The sequence below is a fragment of the Lates calcarifer genome, linkage group LG15, assembly GCF_001640805.2.
Source record: "Lates calcarifer isolate ASB-BC8 linkage group LG15, TLL_Latcal_v3, whole genome shotgun sequence".
NCBI lineage: Eukaryota > Metazoa > Chordata > Actinopteri > Centropomidae > Lates > Lates calcarifer.
The window spans coordinates 26,435,208-26,450,710 of NC_066847.1; the positions used below are offsets into that span (position 1 = coordinate 26,435,208).

General features: G+C 39.5%; 2 protein-coding genes across 6 annotated transcripts in view; both read left to right on the plus strand.

Moving 5' to 3' along the window:
- The first annotated feature begins 260 nt into the window (after positions 1-260).
- eomesb (eomesodermin homolog b) lies at positions 261-6,647 on the plus strand. 4 transcript variants are annotated; one of them, XM_051076243.1, is made up of 7 exons: positions 261-985; positions 2,492-3,185; positions 3,396-3,562; positions 3,841-3,962; positions 4,512-4,670; positions 4,982-5,043; positions 5,286-6,647. In XM_051076243.1, the coding sequence occupies exons 2-7, from the start codon at positions 2,662-2,664 to the stop codon at positions 6,070-6,072; spliced, it is 1,821 nt and encodes a 606-aa protein (XP_050932200.1). In that variant the 5' UTR covers positions 261-985; positions 2,492-2,661; the 3' UTR covers positions 6,073-6,647. The 4 variants fall into 4 exon arrangements, with proteins under 4 accessions (XP_050932200.1, XP_050932202.1, XP_018540379.1 ...); XM_051076245.1 differs by having other exon boundaries at positions 261-798; XM_018684863.2 differs by having other exon boundaries at positions 263-985; positions 3,396-3,550.
- Positions 6,648-7,627: 980 nt separating this feature from the next.
- Positions 7,628-15,503, plus strand: part of LOC108888720 (ankyrin repeat and IBR domain-containing protein 1) — a 33,594-nt gene continuing 25,718 nt past the window's right edge. The window contains exons 1-5 of one of the 2 annotated variants that reach the window (XM_018684834.2): positions 7,628-7,807; positions 10,118-10,402; positions 11,296-11,596; positions 12,993-13,175; positions 14,029-14,146. In XM_018684834.2, coding sequence (XP_018540350.1) covers positions 10,215-10,402; positions 11,296-11,596; positions 12,993-13,175; positions 14,029-14,146 — 790 coding nt within the window. In that variant the 5' untranslated portion in view covers positions 7,628-7,807; positions 10,118-10,214. Of the gene's footprint in view, positions 7,808-7,893; positions 8,056-10,117; positions 10,403-11,295; positions 11,597-12,992; positions 13,176-14,028; positions 14,147-15,503 lie in introns of those variants that run through there. The other variant, XM_018684843.2, reaches the window with a different exon arrangement.

Genomic DNA, 15,503 nt, shown 5'->3' on the forward strand with positions numbered 1-15,503 from the left:
AGGGGCAACGTTAATCATCAGCATTGTACAGTTGGTATGTGAGTTCCGGTGTTGACTTTCTCATACAGATGTTTAAGATGAAATACCCCTTTGTTTCTCTAATTCAGTGTCACTGAAAACAAACGTAGGAACACACACCGTTTCCTTTATAGAGTGTTTACTTTTTCAGTCCAGTTGTGACAAAATCCTATGACAAGATGTTATTGTAGGTAAAATATCACAATAACTGAAGCATGAAAAAAATGGGGCTCTGCTGGAGGTTGAAATGAGCAGCAATTTTCATTTAGGTGATTTTCATCTTTGGAACTAATTTCATTGATGCAGAAAAAGTTTTGAAAAATCAATGACCACCTTTCATAAATCTGACTTTAATGTATGTTTGTCTTTGTGTTGAAATTGGTTTCACGGGTACACAGACGAGGCACAGTGTTCTACAAAGTCTATACACACGTAGGAATGAAAATGATCCAGGTTGTCTAACAATATAAGGCACAGCGAGGTCACCATAAACTCACTGTTGGAGCCCCACAGACCCACTCTGAGCCCTGATGGGAATGTTATTCTAGTGATGTCTTTGTGAGGATGATGAGATGAAGACTATTCACGGGTGGATTGGGAAGCAGCCTCGCTCTTATACATTTTGGCTATGATGCCGAGGATCCCCTGCCCCTCCCCTGGAGATCAGAGGAAAATCTGATAATAGGCTGCTATCTGTGCGTCATGGCCACAAGGAGAGAGCGGCGGTGAAAGCGGGAGTGCGCCTCTACGCTGTGATCAGTCCGCCTCCACATGGCTCAGGTTTGATCTTATACTCACTCCTCGACCCCAAACACAACATGATGTCATGTGTTGGTATGGGCTCAGCTTCGCAGGTTGCTCCGCGTGTTGACGTTACCTGAGATAGTTTTTATTTAGTTTGAATATATATATATATTTGGTATCTTGAACTTGACTTGCAAACGGAACCAGGAGGAAGAGTCGCTTGGTAAGTTTATGCGTTTTAATATATTTTTATATGGGATATATTCATTCGAATAGCCTGCTTAAGTTTTTAATTACACCCTCCGATGAAATATTATTTTCAGTAGGCTATAACAAATGAGAAATTAAACAATATTTACTACAAAATACAACCAACAATTAATTCAATCTTTGCACTTTTTTTTTTTTTTTTTACAGGAAATTAAGCCATATTAAATGATTTTATTTGTCCACACACACACATATATATATATTAGTATTTCTTTTCTTTTTTTTTTTCTCCTTGGGGTCGATTAGATTTGTTGTCATTTCTCACATCGGACTGTCTGATCCAAGAAACATCACAGATTTCTTCAAACGGAAAAATAATTGGCTATTTCCCTTTTTCACGTCGGGTATCCCGTTGGGACACAGAACCGCATCAGAACTGAATGAATGCAAATTCATTAACTCTGAATTATAATATAGGATTAACAGCATCACATCTATTCCTGAGAAAGTAAGTGCATTTGTTCACGACGGTTTTTTTTAAATATATATTTTTATATAAAGGTAAAAGATGATGACATTCTTGGTACGCTATTTTTTGTAAAGACGCGGGGTTGTATCTTTAGCTTATGATTCTCATGTTTCTTTATCACCATAAAAATACACACCATAGTTTATTTCGACTCAGTCCCACATACACCGTCCTGCATATATATATATATATATATATATATATATATATATATATATATATATATATATATATAACAACTAAAAATAGCACTGTTTTTACTGAAGAATTTGCCGTTTACACACAAAATACAGATTTCAAGAATCGTGGGCGAGCTTTCACTTTAGTTTTACACCGCAAAGCAGCCCCCAAAAATCTGTGCTTTCGTTAAAGTTTGTCATATGATTTACAAGAAATTGGCTCTTACCTTGAGGCGTCTCCCCTCAGATATTATCCAGTTAAAATAAGGGTCAACAGTTCACCTGCATTTTTTTTTTTTTCTTGAATGTTGGCCAGATAGTGCTGCTGACTGAGCTGCATTCAATTCTTCATGGTTACGTCTGAACTATTGACCTGAATCGTGGATTTATCCTCTCCTGGTGAATTTAAAGAGGCATATGGTGAATTTGATGAAATAATTTGCCCAGTAATCCTAATAATACCTTAAACTGAAAAAAAAAATCATACATAAAAATCAAATAAGACAAAAAAGAAAGGGAGAGGAACCCGTATAACAAAGTCGACTTGTTTTTAAGTGAGAGCACTGATTCTTCAAAATAAGACAATTACCGAAATTCATCTGTTCAAGTTTGGTATCATACACTTCACAGCCACACCCTGATACGCCCACAGAGATCTTTGATATGACGGTCACTTTCGACAACCATGTCAGTGTGTTTTCGTTATTGCTTTGCCAGCAAGACACTTTTATTAGGCCTTTCAAGTGTTACGTAGCCTAATGACGTTATATGTATCCTAGACTTCCTTAACCCTCATCTGTTCCTGTCTCAGGGATTCAGACTTCAGTGGATGCAGACACAAGACGTTTTTCAGCAGAAGACACCCGAAATCAAATAGTTTCAGTGACTTTTGAGAAGGAAGAAAAATCCCTGGAGAAGACTGGTGTCAACAAAAGCAATCAACCTCTGAGACCAGACTGAGTAAAGACGAGAAAAGCAGCCATGCTCGGCGGTGAAGGAGAGGGCAGCACTTTCTCCTCTACGAAAGGAGCAGCAGAGGAAAGGCGCAAGTCTCCAGCTGTAGATGGGGATGATCCGACTGCTCGCAGCAGGTACACGGAGCACGGGATGAGTGCTGATCGTTACTACATCCCTCCAACAGTTTCCAAACAAAGCCCAGAGCCGGCCAATCCCTGCTCTTTCATCCCTTATACCCCCAGTGGGACGGTTTACACCCCGTCCAGCGCCGGTAGGTACCCCTCATCTCTCCACTTGAGCTCCGTGTTGCCTCCCACTGGGTTTTCCCCATCTGCAGCCAGCCGCAGTCACTTCAGCTCGGCTTACCAGCTCGGGCAGAGCCCCGGCTGCATCTACCCGCCCTACACCGGCTCAAGTTCCGCTCTCAGCAACATGAGTCTGCCCACCGCCGGCCCCGGGATCAGGGCCCAGGTCTACCTCTGCAACCGGCCGCTGTGGCTCAAGTTCCACCGGCACCAAACCGAGATGATCATCACTAAGCAGGGCAGGTGAGACGACAGAAACTCTGAGTCTGCAATAACCGAGAATTTCTTTTTGGTTTTCAAGGGAAACAAATAAATGGACTTCCGTTAACGTGCATGACGTTTTCATTGATGTATTAAGGCTATAAATGCTAAATAATAGGAATGTTTGACGTGCCTGTAGTTACCAGTACTGTCTGTTCTGTCTGATCATTTGATGCTGTTTTGTGTTTGCAGACGAATGTTCCCGTTTCTCAGTTTTAACATAGCTGGTCTCAACCTGACAGCGCACTACAACGTCTTTGTGGAAGTGGTGCTGGCGGATCCAAACCACTGGAGATTTCAAGGTGGCAAGTGGGTCACCTGTGGGAAGGCGGACAACAGCAGCCAAGGTACGAAAACAGGTCGATATTTGGCATTTTTAACATTTCATTTAGCTCCACGCTGATTTTTTAATTTACCCCTCAGTAAAAATAGTAATAGCTGAAATGAGAGAATTGTAAGATCATTTAATTGGTGGATTTTCTATTTGCAATGATTATATATTTCGAGATAATAACGCTTAATTTCACGTGAAGCATATGTTTGAAATATATGGTGTGCAATCTGAACAATTTTTTTTCAATAATCTTGGGATGGGCCTCTGGAGTTTGATGTTGGAAAATGTATTTCTTTATTTTAGGGAACAAAGTTTATATCCATCCAGAGTCTCCAAACACTGGGGCCCACTGGATGAGACAAGAAATCTCCTTCAGCAAACTGAAGCTCACCAACAACAAAGGAACCAGTCATAGTACTTCACAGGTACGCCACACTAAGAAATAAATTAATCTAAACTAACGCATTTTACCCTCACCGAAGATTTAAATAAACTGTTTTAAAATGTCAAAGTAATTTGCGTTGGACTGTGTGGTAATTGGTTGTTTTCTATATCACCAAATGTACAGGAAAATATAGTAGATTTTTACTTGACGCTTATCTGATCCATAGACAAGATTAAATACACCCTGAATAGTTTAGAATTTAAATCACCACGACAACTGAAGGTCATTTTCAGTTTTTATTTTCATGTTTGGTAATGAATTCGCAGACTTTTATAAGCAACACTCAAGTGGAGGGTATGATGCTTTTGCTTTTAACAGAAGTTGTGCAAACGAATAGGCCTATTTTAATCAACTAGAATTAAGCTCTGTCCTAAATTCAAGACGCTGTTGTGTATGGTAGCTAAGTATAGTAAATTCAGGGGCATGTGCCATTAGGTCATACCAACCGTAGAAAAATTATCTTTTTGCACAAATCATCTGCTTAATTTTAATAAGTAACGAAAGTCTTTTATTTTTACTGTGTATGCAGATGATTGTCTTGCAGTCGCTGCACAAGTACCAGCCTAGGCTGCACATCGTGGAGGTGACGGAGGACGGGGTGGAGGACGTTAACAATGACGTTAAGACTCAGAGCTTCACTTTTCCAGAGACCCAGTTTATTGCTGTCACTGCCTATCAGAACACTGATGTAAGCATTGAAACACCTCTCAACGCTTCTTCTATGAAATCATTCTTGATCTTTTTTTAAATTTAACTCCACCAAAATCTGTGCAAAATCGATTGTTACATATTGTATTGTATTGATCAATTTGTAATTTCTATTAATTGAAACTCATTCAGTGGTAACAAACAACAGCTTCTAATATTAATCAGCAATCTGCTCTTTCCTTGTATAGCTTGACATGCATGTTGTTACTGCATGGTGCTTCTTTATATTTGTTCTATGTGTATCTTCACATAACAATATGCTGATCATTCCTCCTTTTTGCTTTCTTTTAGATCACACAGCTGAAAATTGATCACAACCCTTTTGCCAAAGGATTCAGAGATAATTATGATTCGTGAGTATTATACTTCATTGTCATGTATTGCCCATGAGTTATTAATTTAGAATAGATAAAACATTTTCACAATGTAAATACATCAGATTATATCTTTTGTTGCATTAGCTGCCTTGCTGTTGTAATTTTCTTTTTAAATTCCAAAACTTTAAATGTGTTTCCTCAGAGGGGAAGACATTTTCACACCATCTTTTTCACCCAGACTTTGACCTCTCTTGACCTCAAATACATGTATTTTTTAGGATGTACACAGCTCCAGAGAATGACCGCCTCACCCCATCTCCAACTGACTCTCCACGTGCACACCAGATTGTCCCTGGTGCCCGCTACGCCATGCAGCCCCTCTTCCAGGACCAATTTGTCAACAACCTACCCCAGAATCGCTTCTACAACAGTGAGAGAGCAGTACCGCAGACTAACAGCCTGCTCTCACCTCAGACTGAAGATGGGGCTTCGCAGAGGTGGTTTGTCACCTCTGTGCAGCAAGGGGGAAACAGCACTAGCACCAGCAACAAGCTAGATCTGACACCTTATGAGGGTGAATACTCAAGCTCCCTGCTTCCTTATGGTATCAAATCCCTGTCCATGCAAACATCCCACGCTCTCAGCTACTACCCAGACTCTCCCTTCACCACCATGTCTGCAGGATGGGGGTCCAGGGCAGCATACCAGAGAAAGGTCACTCCGAGTCTGCCTTGGTCTCCCAGACCCAGTCCCACTGCTGGTTTCTCAGAAGACTCAGACAAAGTTAAACCACAGATAGAGGAGGAGGTGAATGGCAGTGGAGGCCTGATCTCCTCATGGACGGAGACACAGCCATCAGCTCTTTCCCTTGACAAGGCTGATTCTTATTCCTCAGCCTGCAAACGAAGGCGTTTGTCTCTCAATGGTCCAAGCACAGAGGACTCACCCACTGACATTAAGTGTGAGGACTTGGCCACAGCTCCCACCAACAGTAGCTCCTATAGCAAGGAAAGCCCCTCATCCAAAGGCATGGCAGCTTACTACTCCTTTTACACAAACCCTTGAATGATGTGTCCCTGAAAAAGTACGGCCTCATGTTGTCATTTCGGTTGTTCTTCATCTGCCAACGTGAATATGAAATATTATTTTGCTTTTCTGGTATGTATGCACCCAGAATTTGTCTTGGTGGTGAAAAATGTTTTTTCCCTTCTGTGGTGACACAGGAAATATCAAGGACACATTAAAATAATGACATTACAAGCCACGAAGCACCTATATGGCACAATAAGCATTCCCACCATGAGATGTACACTTCTTTTATCTTTCTAAAGTCTATCTGTTTTCCTGGACTTCCTAGGTATTTTTTGAACTTCCCATTTATGTAACTCTGTATTTGCAGTTTTCAAAGTGCCAAAGCATTTGTTTAAGTTGTCCCATTTAAAACAAAACAACAGTGTTATGTATGTTTTATTGTTGCATACATTACTGTATCTGGCTTTACATTGAGATTATGTGTTTACAGATTATTTATTGAAGGCCTGTTGATATGAAATTTGTGCACTCTCAAATGTAAGAATACTATGCTGTACATACCTTTGTTGCAATGTCCAAATATTTGATAATAAAAGCCATATGTATTATGTGGAGTGTGTGAGTCATCATTTAAAGTTATAACATCTTTGCACCTGTTTAAATACAGCATACATTATATATGGTAGGCTGGTTTGTACATTTAATTCTAAGCTTTTGTTTTTTTTATCTAAATGCACCAGTAAAGGTTGTCTAATTTCTCACAAATAGTATATTTGATGCGTATATAAATGTTGATTGGTTCATTGCACATAAGAACCAAAGTCTGCTCATCAGATGTAAAGGGGGATACAGCCACTTAAATTCACCTGACAAACCTTTTTTTTAAAAAAATTTATTATCATTATTATTATTATTATTTTATCTTTGATGGAAAACAAATATAAAGTTACAAAACTGGTGCAGGTCACAGGCCTGTTCAGACTTGCATGTTCAAGGGACACAAAGCACAATGTTACACATTAGGCTATTCGTTTCTGTGGACTCTGTCGCACTCTAGTGGTCATTTATTATACTCACAGACATTTCAGATCAATCTCAGCAGCAGCCTGTTGAGATAGACCCTGGGTGCTCCTGACATAACATTGAATTAAATCTCCTTTTAGCAACCAACAGCAGAAAAGTGGAGAATTTTTATTTTATTTTTAAATAATCCCATTCCTACTCTGTCCATGGGAACCTGATACACACTGAATAGGATACGCTCATAGAGTAGTAACTCTTACTGACATATAGCGCTACTAATATGCATAATTATACTGATACTGAGTATTTAGGATAAATATAAAGCCAAGAATGCGACGAACCTTCCCAAACCTAAATAAAAATCAATATAGAAATATAGCTATATCAAGCACTTTGTTGGCCATCACATGTCCAGTTCAAAATATTACAATATTGTCACGTTGTCACAAACGATATTACTCAATAACTTATGTCCTTGGAGTAAAAGTATGGCTCGACGGCATATCACCATTTAGTGAGCCATAGTCCTCCGCCTGTTTTGGGGGTTGCGTTGAAACCTGGCAACCCGACTAGCAGCCAACAAAGAGCCAAGGGAGAGTTGACAGGAACAACATCACTGCTCTGAGCACACATTATTTATAGGGAAGCATTGCCTCACTCAAGCAGAAAAGCCCCTGTTTTTTTCGCCAGCGACTGACAATTAATGCACAAGGTCAGGTCTACAACAGCAAGATGAACCATTTGTGTAAGTCCAAATACTTGTTACTCGTTGTTTTCCGCGAGTTTATCAACTGTGCTAGCTAAGTTGGCTAGAAGCACGGCTAGCTTGCTAGCTGATCCGCTAGCGTATGCACTGACGTTAGCCAACGCAGATGCTAGCGTCATGATGTTTTTTTGTTTTGAATAACATACAGCAGGAAAACAAGGTTGTGTATTGTGATTAACACAAGGCCTTTCAACAAACGGACTGGTGTGCGGCTAACGTTACCTAAGGTTAGTTGGCTGGTGAATGTTTTCACTAATCAGAAATGTGACAAAGCGTTATCGCGGAGTGTTCATTAACACAACACAACACACTGCTATCGGTTAGAGCTAACTAGCGAAAATGATAAATACCACACAGCATGGGGAAAGGCCTGCATGAAGGAGTTTAGTGACAAGTGGAAAGCCACGCTGACAAACAGTTATTTTTTTCTACTTTTAACGCCAGCTGTTACTGTTAGATAGCTATAGTTAGATGTCGTTGGTCGGCGTTGTTAGTGGAAGAGTGTCGTTAACTGTTGTCAGATCGGTTAATTAGTTATGCATTTGGAGAGAAACCTTATCGAGTAGTATGTGTGACCGGGTTATATAACTGTTCAAAGATCAGGTGTTTACAAGTGTTCAGCAAGGTGGGACATTGTCTGTCTGTCTTGCCCTCTGACTGTGTGTGGTATGAGTGTGTCTGTCCTCACATGACACAAGCTTGACACAGATTTATTGATGAAAGGCAAGTTAACTTGTGCCATCTGTCTTCTTTGTTTACATGTTGACGTTTTTTTTTTTTTTTTTTTAACTCGTCACTGGTATGTTACTGCTATTGCAAGGATGGCTGGATATTTTGTCCTCCCCTAATATTTTGTTATTGTCCACAAGTGGGATAAATAAAGTATATCTTATCTTATTCAGGGTGACTGAAAAAGAAGAAATAATAAATAATGCACGTGTTATTATAAGTCTATTACAGAGAGGTGTATACAAAACAGAGACAAAGTCTTGTCACATTCTGGGCCATCCCCTTTTCCACTTAACCCCATTCTACAATGGATTTTTTACATAGAGGGTTTACAAAAGCTAAAACAGGAGGTTTTAAATTATGGTAATCTTTTAAGCTAAGGATGTATGCGTATGTAATTGTGAGCACCTCATAATTTTACTAAACATATATATCAATTGCTTTTGTAGGAGTAAGTAATAACAGTCATGCAGTAGTCTTCACTGTCCAAATGTATGTATGTACTTTTACTGTATGTTTAATTTTTCTTCAACATTTTGCTCATCATGTTAATCATGTTGTTTGAGTATGACACTAAAAATTACCCAAATTGCAGCAAGTAATACTCTTTACTGGAAAAAAGTGTTAAGTGTTCCGAAAAATACCTGGAAGTAACTCCTTTTCTATTCTTATCTGGGCCATGCATGCACAATCACTTATGTTGTTTTAGATTGCTGATGTTGCGTAAAGATTGGCTGATAAGAATGAGAATGAGTCAGACCCATCCACACTTGGTCCTGTTTACATATACCATGGGATATGATCATTTGTCTAGCAAGTGACATGTTGAAATTTGCATACAATTTGGTTTGTCATATTTTGCTTTGAGAGTTGGGCAGACCTTTGTTAAGTTAGCCTACATTAAGGCATTATTGTACACAATGACTTAAAGAAGGTGATGATAATTCATTATTTTGTATCATGAATTAGTGCATACTGTGCTATAGGAGATGAATGTTTTCTGTGGATCTGTGCAGTAGCTTACCAAAAATACATAAAAGCATCACACTGGCCAAACAGTCATGACCATATGGTGCTCTGGTGGAAGCGAAATGCTGACTCGCTGCATGTTGTTCTTGAATAGAGGATCTCTTGCTTCACAATGACTCCTGGCCTCAGTAGGATGGGCAGCATTGGCACAGAGAGGCGGAAGCACCTGGTGATGCCAGAGGAAGTCTTGTCCTTCTCTCTGTGTGAGCCTTGTTGGCACTAGGTTTTGCTTTTTCAAAACAAAAAATAAAAAGAGAAACACAGAGAGGTAGTTTACAGTGCAGTGGTGATGCTGACACAGGGGCTTGAGGCAGAGCAGCCTGAGCAACCTTTGAGATGCATCTCTCATCCTTGTGATTCTGAGGGAGTGGAAGTAATTAATACTCTAAGACGGAGGCCAATAAAAATACTGGCTTGCTATATTTGAGTTTTTTTTAATGATAGTTGTGCTCAGTGACCATTTTGCTGCTAGCAAGGCCTTGTTGGACAAAGCCATAAAGGACTTTAACCAGCTTTTCTTCTTTTCTGTAGGACCCTCAGTATGCTTGTCAATTGGACTTGAGCGGGTTGAAGACAACTTAGGGGGCTGCTGTGTCAGTCAGAGCTTGAACCCACAGTAGGTGAAGGGATGGGGAACACAGCGACCAAATTCCGTAAGGCTCTCATCAACGGGGATGAGGTGCTGGCTTGCCAACTCTACGAGAGCAACCCACAGTTCAAGGAGGCTCTGGATCCCAACTCTACATACGGAGAGTCCTACCAGCACAACACTCCACTGCACTATGCTGCCCGGCACGCCATGACACGCCTACTCAGGTCAGGATGTGGTCAGGACAAGCAGATATAATGCACACATATTTTTGGACTTGCCTTTGTCAGTGAGGGAAAAGTGTGAATGACAAATTTGTTGTGCTTTAGATTGTTGCTATGCTACAGATTCTTTTGATCATTTGAATTATTAATTGTATTGCTTATGTGGTACCAGTTCAGATATCAGGTGTCCTTTGAGCAGTTCTCTTACTTTGTAGTACTGTGTGTTGATGATCAACTGGTCCCATCTACTGTTGTACTGCTGCGTTGTAAGAGACAATTTTTCATGTTTCATCTCTATATATCTCCATCCCATCTGTCTCTCTACATAGCCATCTGTTAGCAGCTCTCAGGAATGCAACATGCTGGGATGGAATAGGATGGGACTCCAAGCGCTTCCCATCCAACAAGCTAACAACCTTGCATGTGTTTGTCTTTGTCTCTTCTCAGGACCTATCTTTTCTTTACTGTGACGCTTGCTCACGTTTGCATTTGTGACTTTAAAAATTGTTAAAGGGATTATAAAATGGTAGTGGGTAATGTCAAATGCAAGTGGAGGCAAAATATATGTCTAGACAGACAGATGGATGGATAGATATGATTCTGATAATCCTAGTTTCTACATAAAACCCCAAAATTCTGAGACTGACAAACTAATATAGATGAAACAGTTCTCCCGAAGTCCATTGTGCATTTTCACAGGGGTCTCTACTGTGTAGAGACTGTAGATTTAATTTAGAAATATTATGAAGTATACAACTTAAAATGCTTTAAGATCTACAGTTACACTCACAACAGTTATGTGTAACATAAGTAAGTCATCTTGTCCTCCATGCTAAATTATTTCACGGCTAATAAGCAAAAGTTTGAAATCAGTTGTCCTTGTCTTATTCTTTTAGGTCTTTTCTCCTAAACAAAGATGGAAATCCTAACAAGCGTAATGTGCACAATGAGACATCTCTACACCTTCTCTGCATGGGGCCTCAGATCTTGCTTTCAGAGGGGGCACTGCAACCTCGGATCTCACGACCATACGAAGACGAGCAGCGTAGGGCTGAATGTCTACAAATCATCCTGTCATGGACTGGAGCAAAGCTTGACCATGGAGAGTATGAGAGTGCTGATATCAATGCCACCGACAACAAGAAAAACACCTGCCTGCACTATGCTGCTGCCTCAGGCATGAAGACTTGTGTTGAGGTGAGATTATAAAATCCTGTGGATACTTTTCAGTCAGGGCCAATGTAAAATATTCACAAGAATGACATTTTAAGTATAGATCAAAGGCTATTGATGGAAACTGAAGAGCCTCACAAAGACAGGGAGCATTTTGAATGGAACAAAGATAAAAGATGCCAGAGTAACCCTGATTTTAACAAAAATTATTCAATATCTGCCCTTTTTTACTGTGAGTATCTGTAGATTTGTGTCTGGTGTGTGGCCTTTTCTTAAATCTAGTTGTGATCCAGGGTAAAGGGACAATAATTTGCATGTGCACATCTGTTCTGTTAAGTCTGATCAAAGCCCTGCCTGGTGAGTTTTGGGAAGATTTTGTGCAACACACAACACCGTTATTAATCCCTGCTGCAGGATGCATCACATATACAAGTCACACAGATGAAATAAGTTATCATTGTGTCTTTCTCAGTATCTGCCTTTGCTAAGACCCTGAGTTTAGTTTTGTAGTTTTTGTATACCCCAGCTGTTAAATCCCTGTGAAAAAGAATTTAGTTTACAGTATGAACAACCACAACTATCAGTAGGATTTAAATATAACTACACAACTAATAGTAGATCATCAAATTGCAATGCAGTGTGTCATTAATTTCCATGGCTCAAAATTACATTATTTTCTTCTGTTTATTATTATTATTATTATTATTATTATTATTATTATTATTATTATTGTTATTATTGTTATTATTATTATTTTAGAAATTTCCTCAAAAACCATACAGTGCCATAAAGCAAAATGCAATTTGTATGATGTGCAGAACAAAATGTCAACATTTGGATGTAGGCAGGTCTGTGGTTTGTTCTGAGGATAGAAATCCTACAAATAACTTTGAAAAATATAGCAAAAAACTAACTGGAAAAGAATTAATTGAACATTTGGGAAGCTGAAATTACGTATTCATACTTGAAAACTCGAAAATTTTCTTCAGTTTTCTTAAAATGACTCAGCCATTGTCATTGTGAAAAATATTTTTATTTAAATTTTGTTCAGATGCACCAGAATGACGATCAAAAGGAGACTTTGTCTCTGCTGCTACTTTTAAGAAATGCAGCACTTCTAAAAGTGAACATTTAAGATAAGTACACAAGTGTTCCACTTGTGGCTGTGAAACTGTAATTTATATGTAATAATCATGATCACAGACTATATCAAAATGGTTCAGCCATAGTTGTGTAGCTTTCCTTCAACTACTATCACAGAGTCAATGGTCCACTGTGTTTTGTAATTTATGGTGTCTCAATGTGCATATATAGCTAGTGAATTAGTACATGTCAGCCAGTATAGTTAATACATGTTCCTGTACATAGTGTGAGTCCCACAATTGAAAGACAGATTTTCCTTTTGTTTTCACTTGTTCAGTTCCTGGTGCAGAGAGAAGCGGACCTGTTTGCGGAGAATGAAAACCGCGAGACTCCATGTGACTGTGCAGAGAAGCAGCACCACAAGGAGTTGGCCCTGTGCCTGGAGTCGCAGATGGTCTTTTCGATTGCCCCTGAAGCAGAGGGTATAGAGGCAGAGTACGCAGCCCTCGACCGAAGAGAGGTAGAGAATAACATACCAAGAGGCAGTGGGTGTACAGCTTTCAATTTGTCTCCCTCAACTGGTGTCACTTACAACATACCAAACTGCTGTAGAGTCCCCACCATACTGTTGAAAAAACTAACAAAGGCTTGAACAGTTTTTGTCATTGTTACTGCTCAGATCAAATCTTTTGAGTAAGCACCTCTCACCTTCCCAAACCCACATAGGGGTGTAATACACCACTCCCTTTGTCAGTGGTATAATATTGGACCTGATACAGACCTACAATTAAAAACTCTTTAACTTTTAACTAATAAACCCTGAGCTTTAGGGTACTTAAGTAATGAACAACAGAGACACATTTTTTTTAAGAACTGAAACTGTTTCAGTTTGTAGTTTCGTCTTGGAGCCAGAGACAATTTTACCATAGTCAAGTGTTTAAGATTTTGCTGGAATTCTGGCCAGCGCACCACTTCATATTGCAGATGCTTTGGTCACACACACACACACACTTAGAAATTAGTCACACAAAATACCCTGCCATAAGGCATGTGACTCCTATCATCATAAGTCTGTTAGCTCATTGGGTCTGACTTAGTCATGCCTCAGTAATTGTCTCTATTTGATTTGCTTTTAATTCTTCAATTCTCTTCTCCCCTTTGCCCCATCTTTCTTACTACTCCCACCCTCATTCCTTCCCCTTCTCTCTTCCCCTGATCTCACCATCTGTCTCCCTCTGCTCTTTCATTACATTTCTCTGCTAACCTGGCCTGTTCCTCCCTGTTTTTTGCCCCTTTAACTTCATTCCCTCCTCTCTTATTCTCCCTTTCATCACCCTCCCTTCCTCCCATGCCTAATCTAACTTTTTTTCTAGCTTTACGAAGGCCTGCGGCCTCAGGATCTACGGAGGCTGAAGGACATGCTGATAGTGGAGACAGCTGACATGCTGCAGGCCCCACTTTTCACTGCAGAGGCACTGCTGCGTGCCCATGGTACTATTAAACACACACAGACACACACTCAGTCACTCACATGGTGATATCACCTAGCAGTTAAAACTAATATCATGTAACTGCAACATCCCTGGTTTGATTTTGGCTGCAGGTCATATTACTTTCTCTGTGTCTCCATGTTACCTGTGTGTACTGTCACTATCTGAGGGCAAAACCCCCTCCCCAAAATATTAAAAACCAAGGCTACAGGCAAATACGTTGAAGAATATTGAAATGTTTTTTACTTTACTTGTTTTGCTGTTTGCTTGTAAGAAAGTATTTATTGTTAAATTTGTATGGAGAGTAGAGAGGCCTTGTCTCATATAAAGTTCATGCTACACTCCAGTGATTTCCTTGCAGTCAATGTGAACAGCCTTTGTTATCTAAAAGATTTTCACTTGTATTGCGCTCAGTGGAGAGTGTCATTGTCACATGCTCCAAATGCTTTTAAGTGGGCTTGTGCTCTCCACCAAATGTATGAGGAAAAACTCTGGTACATCCATAAACAAGCTGTGCAGTTTTTATTCTTTGGTATTTCGCCTGTATTGATATAGCTACTATATGTTTGTTTATCAGCGGTAAAGTGTTGTATTCTCCACATTTACACCATGTTTCTTTCCAGACTTTCTTCCATTACATTCTTACCAAAAACAGTGTGCAGTGGAAAGTTGCTCACTTGAGCTACATCATACATCTTTGCAAAAAGTATACATTACTTTTTAGCATTACTTCTTACTGTATATTCTAAATATATGCTAGCCAGCACCACAAATACTGTAAGTAATGGCATACTGACATAGAGGTTGTTGAGTCATGAAAAATGTTAGCAAAGCAATGCAATATGTCTGAAACTAATCTCGTACTTTTTCATCACTCACAAGATTGTGTGTAAGTGTGTTTGCAGAGTAGATTTAATGCCAGAAGGGATATTAAGTATGAGATTAGAGTCTAGAGTGACACAGGGTGTAAAATTTTATGTTGCCTTATTAAATTTATTGGTGTGTAGAAATGGTAGCAATGAATTAAAAGTTACACGCCTTGTTAAGGGTTCGAGTGTGAGACATCCACATCCACACAGACACAAACATGCTCACATCCACCATCTTCCATCCTCAATTTCAAGTCATCTGTTTGATCTTACCACCCATACCAATAGGCCAAATCACTGAATGCATTTTAACCCAGTAGAATGAGGGGATTTTATTTAGCCACATTCTTCATGTCCACAAACATCGCTCTCTTGCCTTGAATTATTCCACTGATATTCTTGTAATTTAGGTTTGGCCAAGTACTGAGCAAGTGTGCCACTGTTTTGACTTGCAGCCTTGAGCCACTAGTTCTCACATTAGCTTCACGC

What these genes read in the sequence shown, in the direction of transcription:
- eomesb (XM_051076243.1), top strand. Translation starts at nt 2,662, where the DNA reads ATGCTCGGCGGTGAAGGAGAGGGCAGCACTTTCTCCTCTACGAAAGGA. An exon ending in ATCATCACTAAGCAGGGCAG is followed by an intron (nt 3,186 to 3,395) that starts GTGAGACGACAG and finishes TTGTGTTTGCAG; the next exon opens with ACGAATGTTCCCGTTTCTCA. An exon ending in TTCAGAGATAATTATGATTC is followed by an intron (nt 5,044 to 5,285) that starts GTGAGTATTATA and finishes TGTATTTTTTAG; the next exon opens with GATGTACACAGCTCCAGAGA.